This window comes from Stegodyphus dumicola, chromosome 2 (assembly GCF_044657685.1).
Source record: "Stegodyphus dumicola isolate Sdum_Otavi_A_Nest chromosome 2, ASM4465768v1".
Lineage (NCBI taxonomy): Eukaryota > Metazoa > Arthropoda > Arachnida > Araneae > Eresidae > Stegodyphus > Stegodyphus dumicola.
In genome coordinates, this window is record NC_140769.1 from 216,357,299 (window position 1) to 216,375,488 (window position 18,190).

The 18,190-nt window shown below is 33.9% G+C and overlaps 2 protein-coding genes across 6 annotated transcripts in view; one reads left to right on the forward strand and one right to left on the reverse strand.

The window, feature by feature from the left end:
- The window catches only part of LOC118190789 (endoplasmic reticulum-Golgi intermediate compartment protein 2), a 61,739-nt gene extending 55,896 nt beyond the window's left edge, over window positions 1-5,843 (reverse strand). The window contains exon 1 of one of the 3 annotated variants that reach the window (XR_015039784.1): window positions 4,697-5,510. Coding sequence is in view for 2 of the 3 variants with exons in the window: in XM_035361571.2 (XP_035217462.2) it covers window positions 4,697-4,952 (256 nt within the window). In the remaining variant the exon portion in view is untranslated. Of the gene's footprint in view, window positions 1-4,696; window positions 5,511-5,538 lie in introns of those variants that run through there. The other 2 variants (XM_035361580.2, XM_035361571.2) reach the window with 2 other exon arrangements.
- A 210-nt stretch (window positions 5,844-6,053) lies between these two features.
- LOC118190801 (uncharacterized) overlaps window positions 6,054-18,190 on the forward strand; it is a 37,506-nt gene continuing 25,369 nt past the window's right edge. For 2 of the 3 annotated variants that reach the window (XM_085811754.1, XM_085811756.1), the window contains exon 1: window positions 6,054-6,139. The gene's annotated coding sequence lies outside the window, so the exon portion shown is untranslated. Of the gene's footprint in view, window positions 6,240-18,190 lie in introns of all 3 variants that reach the window. The other variant, XM_085811755.1, reaches the window with a different exon arrangement.

The following is an 18,190-nucleotide window of genomic DNA, read 5'->3' on the forward strand; positions in this document are numbered from 1 at the left end:
TTCTGAACCTTTGGTGATTTCTATTAAGGTGATTGTGATAATACAGAAGTACCTATAAAAATACAGGAAAATTCATTTTTTTAGAGACTATTGGCAACAGTTCAGCAGATCCTAATAAAACTATAGCTCCTTTTTTGATTTATGGAACATTGAAAGTAGTACACACAATAAGTATTTTACAGTGAAAAATTGATAAATTCACACAATGCAATTATGAAAAACCAATTAGATCATTGATTGTTTCTCGCACACGCTTAGATTACTAACCGCTTGTTTCTTCGCAATACAGAAATGCATCAAATCCCTTTTTTTCCCAAAATTGCTGAAAACAAGTACCTTATTTTCTTTTCTTCATCTATTACATAAATACCTCATATTAAAATAATAATAATTATTATAAAAATAAATAGTGAATTCAATTTATTATTAGCCTAATGATATAAAACCAGATATTACACATGTAAAATTTGTTTTTTTTTTATTATAATTTTACATTTTTGTGCTCCACTATACAGATTATTATCATGCAAAAAATGCAATTAAATTTTAGCATTTTGTATCTGTTTAACACTGGCTGAAATGTTTTATTATTCTAGTTGATAATTAATTCAGCAATAAACAGTTTCCTCTCCCATTTTTTAATACAATCTTATTTTTGTGGCAAACTGCACACCATTGGCTGAAATTTTGGCAATTATTAAGCGGAATTCTAAATGACATGTTCATATACAATTGGTGCCAAATCACAGTACTTGGCCAGTTGACAAGAAAATACTTAAATAACTAAAAATATAGTTAATTTAACTTGCTGTTTTATTTTTTAGAAGGCTTGCTCAATTCCAAGGAATTTTTGATTTTAAATGTTTTAAAGATACATTTACAACATGTTTATGTGTTTGAGTTGGATATATTATACACTGTAAATTTATCACCTTCACTTTGATAGCCCAAAAAGTAATGATGTGTGGATGATTACTCTATGAAAAATGAAATGTTATTAACTTGATTTACAATTTTATTTTTATAAGCTGAAATCAACTTGATGGAATACCTACAGACAATGCTAAGCACACACATGGAAAAAAGAGATGATAAGTATTACAACATAAAATATATAAAGTACTGAAAGAAACTGAATGGTAATTTGAATAATTAAACTTAGCAATATTAAAAATTGCAGTAATAAAATTTAATATAGTTTCTATCAACCGAAGTAGTTCTGAATACAATTTTCAATTCCTTTTTAAATACTAGAATACTATGCAAGAAATGCTCTTGAATATGATGAAAAAGGATCTATACACTCTTAGTGCAAGTTTCATTAAATTTTTAGCAAAATGGCTTTCAAAGTGCTACTCCCACTGTTTAATAAAACACATAAAAATGTTACACTTTTCATGAACTAAATTTTTGTTAAAATAGCATTTCCCCCCTTAATGTCAGTAATCGTTTCCTTATACTATTCCATCTTCACAGAGTTTTCCATTTTACCAACATTTTAGTGATCTTCTCCAATCATTCTGCCGAAAGTCAATCATGGTTTAAAAATTCAAGATCAACTGATCAAAAGATGTGCGACTTTCTTTTTTTCAAAAGTCAAGCTTTCTTATCTTTTCAGCTACTAACCGGAGAACTTTTTAAGGTGATATAGTACATACAATTCAATTTAAAGTTTACAATTTTTTTTTAAAGAAAAAATACTTTTTTTTTGTTGGGACTGGATTTGTGTATGCATGCAAGAACATACATACATTTCTGAATCCAGTTTCAATAACAGAAAAGGAAAGCATTTCCACAAAAAACCCAGTAAATATACATACTATCAACAATGGTGATAATAGTTAAAACCTGATAACCCAATGAATTCACCTATTCGGAGGTAGCAACTATTCCTTTTACATTGCTTTTGGTATCTTATTATCAATTTAGCATTTTGTACTAACATGCTCATTGTTCGCCTTTGCATGTGTAATTTATTCTTCACTTATTTACTATTATTTTGTCTGATTTCCATGCTATCTTTTCGGAATTTTTTAACTATAAATAGATGAATAACTACTATGGATATTTATGAATATATACTAGTAGATAATCCACAGATGACTATGAATAGATAAATACTAATTTGTAACTATGAATAGTTTTATTGTATACAGAGATGTTCTTTGCTGAATGTTGCCCATGTATAGGTCATAATCATAGCCTCATTTAAAAAGGCCTTATTTTGAAGCACAAACATAGTATCTCTACAAACATTCAAAGACTCATAAAAAATCCTCTCTATTCAAACCGATAAAACATCTCGTAATGTCTGGGTTTTGCTTCATTTAAGACGCAGAGTAGGTGACGAAGTCGCATTCTCTAGGCTCCTGGTCATCTTCCTGTCCTGTGTGTATCACATTTAAAGATTTTAGGCATAGCTTTTATAGGCATAGCATTGGAAATGATGAGTAATTGAATTTTTTTGACATATTTTGGAAACGTGAGCAATTATTGAAGACTCAACATTGGAAGCACTTGTTGACAGGCGTCCGGGCTAAAAGGCCACATCTTGTGTAGAGCTTGTGGGAAAAATTCATTACTTTCCTGCCATAACATGGAAAATATCTATAGATGAGATGAAATCTTGTGAAAGTGCTATGAATGAGTCTTTGTATATGTTAGTTACTCCTCCAAAGTCGATACTTTGGTGCAGGGAGTGGAGCTACTGGTAAGCTTGTCCAATGGAAATCCTATGAAGGAAGTGCATCTACTTGCAAATCAGGCATTGGTGGGGGGGGGCAGGGATATACTGAAATAAGCATAAGAGTAAATATAAAGTTAATTAAAATGTAATTTAAAGTAAAAAGATAATGGGATGGAATAATAGGTGGCCTAAATGTCTAATAAGTGAAAATAAAAAACAAAATAAGTGGGGAGATATTTAAAATTCATAATAATATTGGCAAAACACAGATTTTAACCACTTACGCTAAAACGGTGTGCCACGCACGTTGAGACGCTTTTGTCTTAAACCGCGAGCGACGTGAACACCACGTTGATAGGCATTTATCGCAAAAATGAAAATAACGTGGTGCACATGTCACCTTTTACGGAGATTGTTTATTTCTCGAGTTACAGCTCTGGATTGCACTCGCAGATGCGGAGCGCCGTAAATGAGACACTTTACCACTTGTTATATTGTAGCGCACGGCACTGCAACCATGAAGTTTAGTCGTAGCACAAGTGTTTAACTGAAGGTGAATTACAATTTACTTTAACAATTTCCATGCTGTGATTGAAAAGGACGTGCTTTGATTACATAGTTAAATTATTGATTTCATTAATTATTTCAAAAATAGAAACATTTTATCACATGGATCAGTAAACTCTTTCATTTTAGCATGTAAGCTTTGAAAACATTATTCGTAATTCTAATTTTGTTGATTCCAAAATTATTGTTGAAATCAGTGACATTCTGTACAAAACTTATAAATTCAGAATACTGATTTTGTTCCTGTGGAAAACTAGTTGCATTATTTGCACAAGAGCTTTGCTTAGGATTATTTACATTTGAAACATTCAGATTTTTGAGTATATTGCTAATATCAGATACATTAAATTGAATATTTGCCTTTACTGGCTGATTTTATGCAGCAGTAGCCGAACTAGGGAGTTGACCATTAGGTTTATTACTAGAGTGTTGAGCCTGATTTTTTGGCAGATCTGCGAAGGAGATTCCACTTTTTACAGTACTGCCTTTAATCTGCTGATTAATTTTATTTTTAGGGAACTTTTCTCATCCACGATATGACACAACATGATTCTTTAGGCAGTTGCAACACTTGGGTTCTTCTATTATTTTCTTGTTGGGACAATCCATTGTCTTGTGTTCTAAAGAACACTTTACACATCTTGGTTTAAAGAAGCAGTTCTCTGAAGAATGGCGCCACTTTTGACAATTATTGCAATATAGCATTGAGGCACCTGATTTTTGGATATGTACTTTTTCACAGTCACTGCAAACAGTAATAAATCAGATACATAGAAGATTTGGTCAGAGATATCATTTTTCATTATTTGCACGAGAAATAAAGGCATAGGGGCTTTCGTTCTGCATCTAGTCGGTTGAGTCACTTTACTTACGGTGAAACCTTTAGCTGCTAATGCACTGGCTATTTCATCAGTCTTAGTAGTGGAGGATAAAACCTCTAAAACTACTTTTATTGGTCTGGCATAATTTGCATTTATGACATAGTGTTCAATCTTTTTTGCCTGGAACAGAGCATTCAGTATTCTGTGTTCCCCAATGATTTTCCCGAGGAATTTGGCTTCAGTCTTAACTGATAAGTCTTTTAAGAATTTCTCATGCTTAAGTTTTCCCAGATTCACCATTATTGGGGGAATAGCCTGTGCTTGGCTGTTTGTCAGCTCCTGCTGCACTGTCTGTTGGCTGGGAGTAGCATTACTAACATTTTCCACATTAGCATCAATATTTTCGTTTAATAAATTAAATTTATTATTAGACTCAATATTCAGGGGTACTTTTTCAACTCTTTGCTGTTTTGCAGATTTAGTAGGGAGCTAAATCCCTCATCATCAACTTTACTAAGATTATTAGTTAATTTACATTTAGCCTTAGTATCACTATTTTTACTCTTTTCAGTAAGTACATTTTGGGGACCAATGCCTGAAGTACAAGGAAGATTACACTTACCTCTAACATCAGCAGCCTGGGCCTTGAGCGTTTGTAGAGCTTTGTGTAGTGGTTCAGTCATCGTGTCAGCATCCGTAACCGGTCGTAACTTATGGCATTCCATAATAGCAATCTGCATCGAGGTGATTTTAGCTTTCGAGTCACGGAGTAGGTTAATCCAATAATCAGTATCATTATTTTCAATAATAACTGTGGGTGTTAAACCAACACAGCTTTCCTTGACAGAAGGCGACTCCAAAGGGGCGCTATCCTCCATCTATAGAATCTCGTCGGCTTTGGACTTGTCTTCGTCGGAGAGCTCATGATGTGCAACCTTCACTCATAAGGATCAAGGACTGAATGAACAATTATTGAAGTGAATTAAGCAATGTAGATATGTGAATATTAAATGTTCCTTGGGTCGCAATTCTAATTGCAGTAGAGTTGTAAATACACAATAAAATATTATACTACAAATAAATATGAGAGGTTGCCAGATTTGGCGCGATTACGCTTCATTTAGCGACTGGCCAGTAATCTGCTTGATCATTCTCACACTTTCAGCTAGCAAGTCATAAAAACCGTCACTGAAATCACATCTTACCCTATTCTAAAGTTCAGCGAAGCTAGCATAAACAATGCGCTAGAAACGAGGAAAAAATTCTATACATATAAATAACTTCGGTAGGTTTCGCAACCAGATGAAATTCTGAATAAGTTTTGATATAAATAAAGATTAATTTCGTAATATTTCATCATTTAGTCAGGGTTTTAGGTAGCAGCTTATTTGAGAGAAATAAACGTAGTTAGAACATTTATTTTTAGTTTTCAGCGCAAAAGTAATTTTTAAAAATAAGATATACCTGTGCCACCTGAAGCCGTAGGTTGTTTGTATTCTTCATGAACTTTGGGGAATATATCAAAATTTTCTACATGCTTTAACTTTTGAATATTTCTTCTTAACATCTTTATTTTTTTAACTTAGTATACAGAATTCCTTTTCATTAAAATTTATGGGGTCAAAAAATAAGATTCATTACGCACGAAGGGAAAAAAAGAGTTTCAATGTATTTCGAAATAAATAATGTTCAATGCAGGAACACACGTACAAAAACATCAAGATTTTGTTACACGATTCAGACTTTATTTTCAGTTTCAGAAATGCTGACAGATTAAGAGCTGAGCGGTATTGATCCTGCTTCTCAATTATGCTTCGCTTTAAAAATTTTAGATTGGGAAATATTTCACTTGGTTGAAATTATTCAATGAACTAAAGGAGAATTTTATCTGGAATGTTTTATAATTTTATTTTGTTTGTATTTATATTTAAATTTCAGTTTTATAGTAGATTATTAATTTCCTCTTGAAATTTTGATTTCTTTGTTGGCGGCCAATTTCAAAAGTTTATAAACAGTGATTGAAAGAGCGGTTTTCTCGGATTCGTAGGTATAATTTGAAAGTGTTGTAAGTATTTTCGACAGTTAACTTATGTTGAATAAAATTATTTCACTTCCGAATTGCATGGCTTTCTTTTTAAAATTTTGATAAAGGATATTCTGTTAAGGTATTTACCTAAGTTATTGTTTATTAAGGCTTTATTCTTTTAAGTTATTAAATGTGTTTTCGTGTCAAAAGAATTTTTGCTAGTTTAGTTGTTGATGGGTTAATGCCAAATAAAATATTTCATTGATATATTAGATTAATATTTTAGTTGAAGGTTTTGTAGTAGAGGTTTTCTCGGGTTCGAATCGCAGCGAGAATCACAGGCTTCATGGGCACTTTCATGGTTTTTGTCGTAATGTCGGTATAAGCCAGCTGTACTGAGCAAGTCCTTGATGAAAGCATCCCTCCCCTTATACAGATAGCTGTCGAGTGCTTCGGTGTAATCCAGTGAACGAACCAAATAAGGCCAATCAAATCCCAGAGAACAGGTTGGTTACATGTGGATTTTCCCATTTTATTTACTTAAGAATGAATGAAAATCACAAAAAGATAAATGAGAGAAAGTTGCATGCATAATACAGTCAAAAGTCTTTAATCCGGACTCGTCGAGGCGATTACGGATTATCGATTTTTCCGGATTATAGATCATCAGTTTAAATCTGGTAAGATGGCATGCAGAAATTATAAAATTAAAAATATGAAACTGTAAGTTATAAAAAAATGAGCAGTTATGATCTAAAGGGTATCCAAATTTACAAAAAAAGAAGCTTAATATTTATTTGTTTACTTTATTAAACATTTCTTTCAACACGCGCATGCATAAAGCATACCTTACGAATAGACGAAATTAGAAAATTGCAACCAGAAAACTATTTGATTTGTATTCGTGGTATTTATAATGACGAGGAATTTGATTTAAATCATATCAAAGACAGAGTATATCGAAATGAAATACTACATTTAGTAAGGAATTATAAGCCGAATAAAATAAAAAATCTGCCCTGAAGATAACAATAGTGCTGACAGATCAACTTCCAGTTCATTGCGCGCCGCGACGTCCCCCCCCCGCAGAGCAGCGTGAAATTCATAAACAGATTTCGGAACGGTTAGTTAAACAAAGGATATGCCTTTATCCATTTTTTCTAGCAATTCGTTTTTTGTTTGATGGACGTCGAAACATACTTTCGTTTTCTAGATCCTTTGGGAGCTCCAGCATCGGAAATTCTATTTGACATAATCGAAAGTTCAAGCTTACTTTTATAAAATTGCTCTTACAGTCTGCAAAAAATAATAAGCCGGATCAAATTCGAAGATTAAGGAACAACGCAATCATCAACATTAACTGAAATAGATAATTAGATAATTTTAGCTTATACCGTCCATTATACATTAAACGTGCACGCAAAAACGTATTCTGCGCTTGCACAGACGCATATGCGCAGTGGTAAAGGTCTTGCGCGCACGCGTAAACACTTATGCGCATGCGCCAACGCTGCACATGTGCAGAAAGATTTTAGCTTTGAGGTCCGGATTATAGATCATTCCGGATTATGGGTGTCCGAATTAACGACTTTTGACTGTAGTAGAAGTTCGAACGAAGTTAACATTGCTGAACTGTTTTATGACCTCAGCAGCATGAAAGGCCAAAGTAACATCTTATTAGATTTAAGCCTCAAGTGTAAAGCAGGCCCTAAAAAAGTAGTTTTGCCTACTTTATAAAAGGAGCTTTAGAAACATTAAATCTCGAACAGGGTGCAAGATCGCTGAAATTTGAAACATAATATAAAAATATATGCATCTTTAGCAAATGTTATTAGCCAAGTGAAAAACATTTTTATTTATTTTATGGAGTTTATTATAACAAAAAAATGCCTATTGCTTACTCGAGGTTGACAAAGCAAGCTAAGATTAATTTTTAGAGTCATTAGGTTATTTTGATACTGGAGACGTGAAAAATGAGCAATGTCCTCCTCGGCACTTGAACCCGGACCTCTCGAAATATGTGCTGATTGGTGCTAACCATTACACCGTGAAGGCATGCTGGAAGAAGGGAAAAAATACCTTATATACTTGCCTTTTAAAGGGCGACAGGTGATTAGGAGACCCAATAGCTAAATCGCAGTGGTGAGGAATCACCATCCATCACCTTTTAGTTCGTGCATCACTATAGAGTCATTAGGTTATTTTTTGAAGCAGAAGACATGAAAAAATGTGCAGTGCTTTCGTCAAGACAGGAATCTGGATCTCTCGAAATACTCGAAAAGTCTGCTAACCGTTACACCACGAAGGCATGCAGAAAGGAGGGAGAAAATATCTTATAAGTTGCCTCAAAATATGAATGCCTTCGTGGAGGAATCCACCAGATGAAAGAGCAGTAAAATTACTAAACACTGGTAGTTCAACCTGGATTAAAATTCCAGACGAACATGAGAGATTTTGTTGCCTTCTTAATGTATAATATGAATGCGAGAGAGTTTCCCTTGGAAAGTCTTCCACGATAACATCTCTACGCATAGAGAGACAGCCCTCAAGTTATTTTTCTCAATTAATTAATGTCACCTTAGTCGAGGACATTTGGAGGGAAAGCGGTTTATAATCACGTTACACATGGGGGGGGGGAATCCTATGGAGCCTGTTTATTCGCTTGTGTTGAACCTATATTGAACTATCTGTTACCAAACGAAATCGTCAATAGTTTTATCTACATAACAACTGAGTGTAGCAATGTAATTAAATCCCATATTTACTGGCGTAAGGGAAGAAGCTTAAACGCCAGACGGTTTGTTTAATTAAGTATAATAGTACTATTTGCTGAAAAGTGATGTTTCGTGAAAGACTGACAGAACTGGCTCACATTCATGTTTTTAACGGGAAAACTACGAAAAGGATCATACAGATAGCTCATTCACCGGTATCTAAACCGAGTTGTTTTCAAATGAAAAATTCAGAGTTATATATTCAATGTTACATTCGTTGTGATCATCTGAGTGTAGTTTTTTTTTTTTTTTTTTTTTCAATTTTTGGCCCTTATAAAAAGGCCTTTAATAGACACATGCTCTATTAAATTCTGATTTTGTTTTCTGATGTAAGATTAGTAATTTTTTGTTTTGATTTTGCTATTATAGGAAGGTGCTTTCATTTAATTAACTATTGCTGTTTTTTTTTTAACTGTTTTTCTGAAATGACGTGTGATAAGCTTCAAAACAGTTTATGCAGAGTGCTACATCACATGCTTTACATATGACAGATGATCTGCGCTGCAAACCTTTTGCAGAACAAACAGCACATCTTCGTCTTTTCTTTTTATCAAAAGGGAAATGGGAGCATAGATACTTGCATTGTTTTTTTTTTTTTTTGACTTGATGGAGACAGCAGATGAGCTTGAAGATCAGAATAATGAATCAGCTCTCTAATGAAATTCATGCAAAAAACTTTGTAATTCTTTTCGATATTACCTATTTTGCTTAGAATGTACGCGTTTAGCACTGTTAGGTCAAGTAGATGAAAAAATAGTTTTTTCGTCCACTTCAGAGTTCTGCCAAAAGTATAACTATTGGCCATGTGATCACTTAAATCAACATAGCCCATATTTTTGTTGTAACATGTTATGATCTCGGGCTTTGTCTGCTCATGGGCTATAACCATTGGATTGTGTATATTTGACAGCATGAAAACGTCACGCTTATCTTTCTAGCGTAGAGCTGTCATCCCATTTGTGAAACGCACAGTGGTTTCTCCTCTATTAAATTTTCCTTTGCTTACATCCTTTGGGAAATGCTTCCTATTTGGACGAATAGTTCTACATGAATTAATTTTATTTTCATTTAATAAATAAACGAAAAGTCTGGCGAGGAAAAGAAATTGTCCATAAATAAAATATGGCCTTTGTCTCTAATAGTGCCACTCATTTCTTTAACAACATTATAAGATGCTGAAAAGTTGGGATCCTTAGATTTATCTTTCCCAAGGTAAACTTCCATATCGTAGGTGTACCCTTCCTTATCAGCAATCTTGTATAATTTTATACCCCACTGCTTGCTTTTCTTTGGGATATACTGTCTAAATATTACTCGCCCTTTAAATTTGACAATAATTTCGTCTATCGCGAGTTCTTCTGCGGGGCTGTAAATCTGTTTATAAGCTGTTTTTAAATGGTCAAAAACTTTTTGAATTTTCCACAGTCTTGTCATAATTCATAATTTTATCGGGTTTTGCTTTATTGTTTTCAAAATGCAAGAATTTTAAAATCATTAAAAATCTGACTCTTGACATTACCTTACGAAAAATTGGTGTGTCAATTAAATTATCCGTGGACCAATAATCTCGAATGCTGTCCTTTTCAACATGTCCCATGAGTAAGACTAATCCAAAAAATTTCTTTAGCTCATCAGATGTAATTGGCATCCAGTCGGTTTCATGTTTTCTTTTTCCGTTTATATCTGGCCGCAACTCTAAGATTTGAGAAGCATATCAATTAGTTTCTATGGTTAACATTTTAAATAATTCATCTGAAAAGTATAACTTGAAAAAATCAACAGCAAGACGAATTCCCGAAAATTCAGTTTTTATGCCAGGTTTACCAGTAAAGGCCAATATGTTTGCTTTGTCATGCTCACTTGGCTGTCTCCATTCAAATAAATTATTAGCGTTGCTTTTGAAGTTATCAGCAACTTTATCTTCATTAAAAGATTGATTAAAACATATTTCTTCTGTATCTGAACAGTCTGAATCTGTATCAGCAAAAGTTTCCTCTTATAAATCTCTTAGCAATTTATTAATTTCGTCCTGACTAAGACCTTTGAAACAAGGTGCCATCATAAGAAGGAAATAAGAGCCCGAGTTACACAGAAATCACGAAAAAAGCTCTAATGATTGAAAGAGAGATAGCATCTGTTTTTTTCTCAAGCACATTGGCGCGAGACGAAACCTACTGTCTTCGCCAAAACCTAGCCAAAGAGATAAGAAGTGGGAAACATTACATAGCCAGAGGCTGCTCTGAAGAGAAAACTAGACCACCCAGAGAATCTAAAGATAGGCAATTACTCTAAAAGTTAGAACGGAAAGCTTGGTACAGCAGTTGTACCATAGCCAGCTTAAGAGCAAGTAAATTTTGCGGTACTACAGTTGTACCGCCGGCTTAAGAAAGTTAATGTACATTCATTACAGTGTTTCTCAGTACAGCCTATTTTGTATGCACCTTTGTGATACAATAAGTTTATAAAATCGTATACTGCGTGGAGACAAATTACAGAAATAAGCGCCTTTATACATGAAAAGGCTCAGTGCATTTTGAAAGAAAATTTATGTATTCTTGAAATTCACTGAGAACTCTTTCATATGATGTAAATGCCAAATGTAGTTGCATCTTTCTAATTATAAAGATTCAAGCTAACATGTATTGTCCCCTTCTACTATTTTTATCAATCATCTATCTGAAGAAATCTTTCTGTTTTGGTTTTGTAGTTCTTTACAATTGTATTTTTGTTTAACTTGCTTTGAAGGAGAGGTCACTGAGTCTTTTTTTTTTTTTTTTTCAAAAATGCATTCATTCTTTTCATTTGAAATTCGTATAAAATAAGATACTCTTCTGTTATTGGGAACAGACTCAGAAGTGTATGTATCTGTACGGATGGACTCATGTAATGCATGTATACATACGTATGTATATTTGTGTACACACACATTTTGGCACATACATACATTTCTGAATCCGGCCCAGATAACAGAAGATTACCTGGTACAAATATATTTACGGGTGCTCCTTGGCGATTTTTGGCGGTACATGGATACATACTTTGTGCAATTCTTTGACTTATTTTGGCTCTGTGTAGCAGTGATTTTTGCGCCAAAAATTGAAGAATCAAAGAATTGCACAAATTCGGTATCCATGTACACATCAACCTATTTTCACTTAAAAAAAATCAGAGAATTGCACAAACATGGCATCGCACACTCCCTTAACTTTATCCATACACATCAACTTATTTTCACTTTAAAAAAAATCAGAGAATTGTACGCTCCGTAGACTTCGTTCATGGACACTGTAAAGAACAAGCTGCAATCAAAAGTTACAGATGCCTTTCAGATCATTCAAATGAACTACAAGTTCTCCAGATGAATGAAGCAAATATTTATTCAGTTAAACATACTCCCACCTTGCAAAGTGAAATTTATAAACTTTGCAATTCAAATTTAGAATAAGTATAATTTTAAAGTTTCTGAATGTCCTATGTAATTGCAAAAGTTGGAAAAAAAATGTTCACAAATCCATTCGATGAGGAATTCTTATGGTTCTTCCTGATCTACTTTTGGGAGGGTGTCTCACTTCAGTGGTATCAGTGTTGTGAACGGAAAAATCAGGAACAGTTTTGACAAATATGTCACCTTTTTTTCTAGAAGCCTTCAAGACATCAACATCAGTTTTTGCTGACACTTCTAATGGATAGAGTCTTTGGAAAGGACATATTCTCTCACCCTTGTATGTTCTTATTCTCGCAACCCTCGGAACAACATCTGTTCCAGGATAAATCTGTAAAATTATTCCAAGTGGCCAATCGATGCGTCGGACATGATCATGCCCAATTAGAACAATATCCCCAACATTTAAGCATCATTTCTTCTGACTCCCTTGTGGACTAAAAGAGCAAGGTACTTATTTCTAAATCTTTGTCTAAGATTTTCACATAACTTCTGCAAGTACTTTATGTGTTTTATTAAGGAAGATCGGTCTACGATGTCAAGATCTGGAGTCTCACTGTTGCTTCCTCCGTGGATAAATATTCCTGGTGTCAGTGCCAATTCACATGGGTCATCTTGTATGTAGGTCAGTGGTCTAGCATTTATTACTGATTCACAGTCGCACAGGATCGTGTTGAGCTCTTCATAATCTACGGTGGATTTTCCTAACACTCTACGCAGAAGTTCCTTGAGCATTCTTACCATCTGCTCCCACCACCCACCCCACCATGCAGCTGTGTATGGAATAAATTTCCAAGTGATTTTCTGAGCTGTTGAGTACACGGCTATCTTGTCCCAATCTAAGGCTTCTAATGCACTGTTTGTTCCTACAAAGTTCAAGCCATTATTCGAGTAAAGAACTGAAATCCTGCATTTTCTTGCAATAAATCATGTTAAGGCTTGACTGTAAGGATCTGTAGTGAGTGACCGGATTAATTCGAAATGGACCGCTCAGTATATAGCGCAAGTGAATAATACGATCGAAGCTTTACCTTCTGACTTTAGGTAGAAAGGACCAACGTAATCCACATTTCTAATTTTACTCTGTACCAGTTGTACATGAGCAGCGCTTCCTCTAGCAACTCTCAGAAAGACTACAGTCGAATAAGCAATTTTGCTCGCGTCACTGAAAAAATGTAATGAAATGTGCTCGAGTCCTTCATCACAGTGGAACCATCTTGGCATCTTAACATGTTGCAAATATTTAAGCTAATTTAGCCATTTTAAAAAATCTTGATGCATTTTTGTATCAACTTCTTCATCCCAACTAATTTTTAATTTCCACAAGTTTTGTAGCCAGAGTTTTGGACGCAATGTCACTGGACCAGTTATGCCAAGAGGATAGAAAACTTTGTGCGAAACAGCTAAAATATTTATTTTGGTGATCACTACGTTTGTTATTTCTTGCACATCAAGGATGTTTATGGAAAGAGTATCACAATGTCTGTCCCACATCATTCCTAGAATGCTTGTTGGATTTGCTATAGATTAAGATGGGTTAGTATACTCCCACCCTCGTAAATCAAATTTTCTTTCAGCCATTTCAGTCGCAACTTCAATAAATTGCTTCACGTTTGATTCAGTTTTGACACTAGTCAAGCAATTATCTACATAAAAACTGACCATCAGTTGTCGGATAATATCTTGAGAATATTTTTCATTCCCTTGCTTGGCTTCATCTAGTTTTTTTCCTAAATGGTATCGAATAGTTGATCCAAGCAAGAACGGACTACAAGAAACACCAAAAACAACTCTGCAATGACGATAATGTTTGAGATTCCCATCTTCATCATACCACAGAAATCGGAGGAAGTCTCTATCTTTTTTATAGAGATTATATCAGCTGTTATGCCAAATTTATACAAGTACAAGGTCTGTCCTGAAAATAATGCACCAATTTTTTTTTTTTTTTTAGAGAAAATTATTGAACCGATTCGTACAATTACTCAGTATTCTTCGAAATACATCCCTCCTGCTTTAACACACTTGTTCCAATACAATTTCCATGCTTTATATGTGTCCTGGAAGTCTGTCACAGGGATGTCCTTAAGTAACCTCGTCGTAGCCATCTTGATGTTTTCGAGGGTCCCCAAATGCTGTCCTTTGAAGGATTATTTAATCTTCTGGAACGAAAAAAAGTTGGGCGGGGACAAATCAGTGTTGAAACACGAAAGTCTCCAATGGCGTTTTCTCAAGTTTGAAATAAAACTTTATTGCATATCGCTGTTCAAGAATTTTTTTTCCGCCTTGATTTCGACTGAGCACTCACACAATGGTTCACTGAAACAGGCACTGTGACTATCCAGGAGCACGGAGCCAAGTGGCGCTCGTGATTGGGTTATATATACGAAAAGGCTTGAATTAATTCAATTACGTTGCTCTGGATCCACAGTAGAGGGACTTTTTTTTTTCTCTCTTTTCTTTCTTTTTGCAGTTTTTATTAGTTTTCTGGTACAGTGTGTTGTTACTTAGTTATTCCAAGACTCCACCCACCCTTTCGGGCAAGTGGCATTTTTAAAGAAAATTATTGAATCGATTCATACAATTACTCAGTGCTCTTTGAAATACATCCCTCCTGCTTTAACACACTTGTTCCAACTCAATTTCCGTGCTTTATATGTGTCCTGGAATTCCATCTCGAGGATGTCGTTAAGTAACCTCGTCGTAGCTGTCTTGATGTTCTCCAGGGTGCCCAAACGCTGTCCTTTGAGGGATGTTTTAATCTTCTGGAACAAAAAGAAGTTGGGTGGGGACAAATCAGTGTCGAAACACATTTCTCGATGTCTCCGACATCGTTTTCTCAAGTTTGAAACAAAACTTTACCATGTATCCATCTTGATCTCGACTGAGCACTTACACAAGGGTTCACTGAAACAGGCACAGTGACTCTTCAGGAGCTCAGAGCCGATTGACGTTGGTTGCACAGTGTTCCCAAGACACCCTACCCAAGTGGCAACATGGTGCAACAGATAGTCGTGGCAGAAGAAAATGGAGTGCATTACTTTCGGTACAGAGCTTGTATGTGTGTCAAGTTTGACAAAGATTCTAAGTTTGCACTTTTTGCGATTCTAGTGTTGAAAACCATTTGATTTGATGCCAAATACCAACTCTGTTACTGGTTTTTGATAACCCAGAATAGCCTCTGTTTCTCCAGTGTTATGGCAGCTGATTTTTTTTTACGTGTTTTCCTGAATTTTAATTTGATTGGAATTTCTTAGTTTAGTGGTTGAGGGCTGTGTGCTTTGTAGTACATGTATCACATAATTTGAATCAAATTTGATCACATTTTTAATAATTGGAATTTTATTCGCCATTAATGGACCTTTGGTTTTTGTTAGCTGGTTGGTTCTAATTAATCATTGTCCTGTAACTTCCACAAAGAAGTATGTCTGGCGAGATATATAGTTATCGTTTTCATGATTTAGAGTGGGAGGATAAGAAAGCTACAACTAATTGGTGTGTAAGCTAAGGTTTAATTAGTTCTGTCTATGAATGTCAATTTTGTATGAAATAAATGTTTGGTCAAGCTTAAGGTTCCATTGGATGGCTACTAGTGGGTTTATCGCAAAAAAGGCATTTGAAACCAATGCTCATACCAACACCATTGAAGGCATGTACATCCACATGAAATGTAAGTTTTACTAGTGAGGTCTTTGGCTGTCATGGGCAGTTAAAAAATTTTGGGAAATGCATTTTATACAAATTTGTAAGCACAAAGTAAGCAACATTATTAATCAGAAAGGAAAAAGCCATCACTTATTACTTCCACATGGGAAAAAAACCTCCAAACGAATATCTAAAAAAGGTATGTACTATTTCTAATGTTTCTAAAGTTAGATCATTGGTAACAGCAGAAAATCCGCTGATGCATAAATCAATTGCAAAGTCTTTAAATACATTTGTGGCTACAATAAATAAAATAATAAACCAAGATTTACGACTTAAGAATTATTTTTAAAAAAATTGCTAAGGCATTAGGCTGAATGCAAAACAATTTGTAGAACCGTATATGAAAACTATTTAGCAGGATATAAGTGTAGCAATGCAAAGGAAGTTTGAGTAAGAGTTTTATGATTGTCGGATGATCCTTTTACAGTGGGAAATTAAAAATAATGAGTGGAAAAAAAATTGTAAAATCAACTCAACCTACTATCAAGGAAGTTTTATATCTGATATTTTTAGAAAAATTCCATTTTTTTATTCCAGTACTTTTAAGTGAAATTTTATCAAGGCAAGCAAGTGATACTTCAAAAAGTACCATTACATACCTTGAAACAATGGAGATTGATACAGATATTGCATATAGTATACCTTTTCAATGAATTTCTGCCAAGTTCCCCGACGTTTCACGTATGGACTATTCTGCCTTTAGTCTCTTGAAAAGAAGTCTATCTACATTTAAACCCTCTACAATTTATGGACTCTGGAAAGTAGTGAAAGAGGAATGGAAATAAATACTTCTGGAAGTTTTATGAAAAGCGCATCTATCATAGAAATCATTATGCAGATTTATAGTACCAAAAAAAGGCTATTATATCAGACATTAAAAAAAAGCTCTTTACATTTTAAACATTAATTAAACAGCTCTAAAATTGTTCTAAAAACATGTAAACACTCTCTGTATTTCAGCTATTGTTTGTCATGGGGGAAGATAGTATATATATATATATATATATATAGATGTATCTATTGCATTAACATCTAATAGATCTGATGTTAACTATTTCCAGTTGGAGCTAGAGTTATGGCAAGTTAATCCTTTGATCTAAATCCTTTGAAAAATTGACGTGAAGGTTAATGGGATTTTAAGGTGTTCCAATGAATTTAATTAGCAACTTTACTTTTTTCTGAATTGCAGAAATTTGTCTATTGATTTTATTCTTAAGTTTTTCAACAATATCAGATATGTATACTGTTTGCTGAAAAATGTACTTATATTCATTTCCATAAATTTTGGGTGTTGAACAGAATTCTTGAGAATGTTTTAAGTTAAAATAAAAAGCAGCTGTTTTAAGGAGTGAAACTGAAAAGAATCAAATGAGGTTGTTGCTGCATTAATATTTGGTTTAAGTAGGTTGCAGTATGAAGTTTGTCGTTTCTTAAGGAGATCTAAGAGTTAAATGCCGTTATTATTAATTGTAGTTTAGAAGGATTGTTAGGAAAGTTTTCCAAGATAACTTGAAAAAGTGGTTTGAGTTCATTGTCTGAATATTTTCCATTGGGCAAAGATATCATCAATATCTCTCTTCCCAATTTTTATGGGGGAGAGGGGGAGATTCTTTGAAATAATATTTTCTACATGTTCTCTATAAATTTTAGCCAAGATTGAAGACATTGAAGCTTTATTAAAAAGTCCTTGCTATTTATAGGCTTACTTAGTAACTTCAAATATTGTAAAATTTTGAATTATGTGGAAGGTTCATAGATGGCAGTGAAAAATTTAGGTGTAATTTTTAGTTGTTCAATCAAGAGTAGTTGGGACTCAAACCAAGGGATGGATGAAAACAAAGACATGAGTAGTAAGAATGATAGTATTGGAAATGATTATTTATGAATGGAAATGACCATTTATTAATTCCAGAAATGATTATTGAATTGAGAATGATTATTTTTGGAATTTAGGAATAGAAAAGTGGAGAAAGTTTGGCAAGTTTTTGTTCAAATTTGTTTTGAGTCTGAAAATCTGCTATTTATTAAAAGACTTAATCAATAACATTCTTTATATATTTTAATCTACGTGAAAAGTCATACAGTATCTCACAAAAGTGATGGGACACTTGTGCTTTACAAAAGGAAACTAATAAAATAAATTAAAAAACATGTAAAAATTTTTTG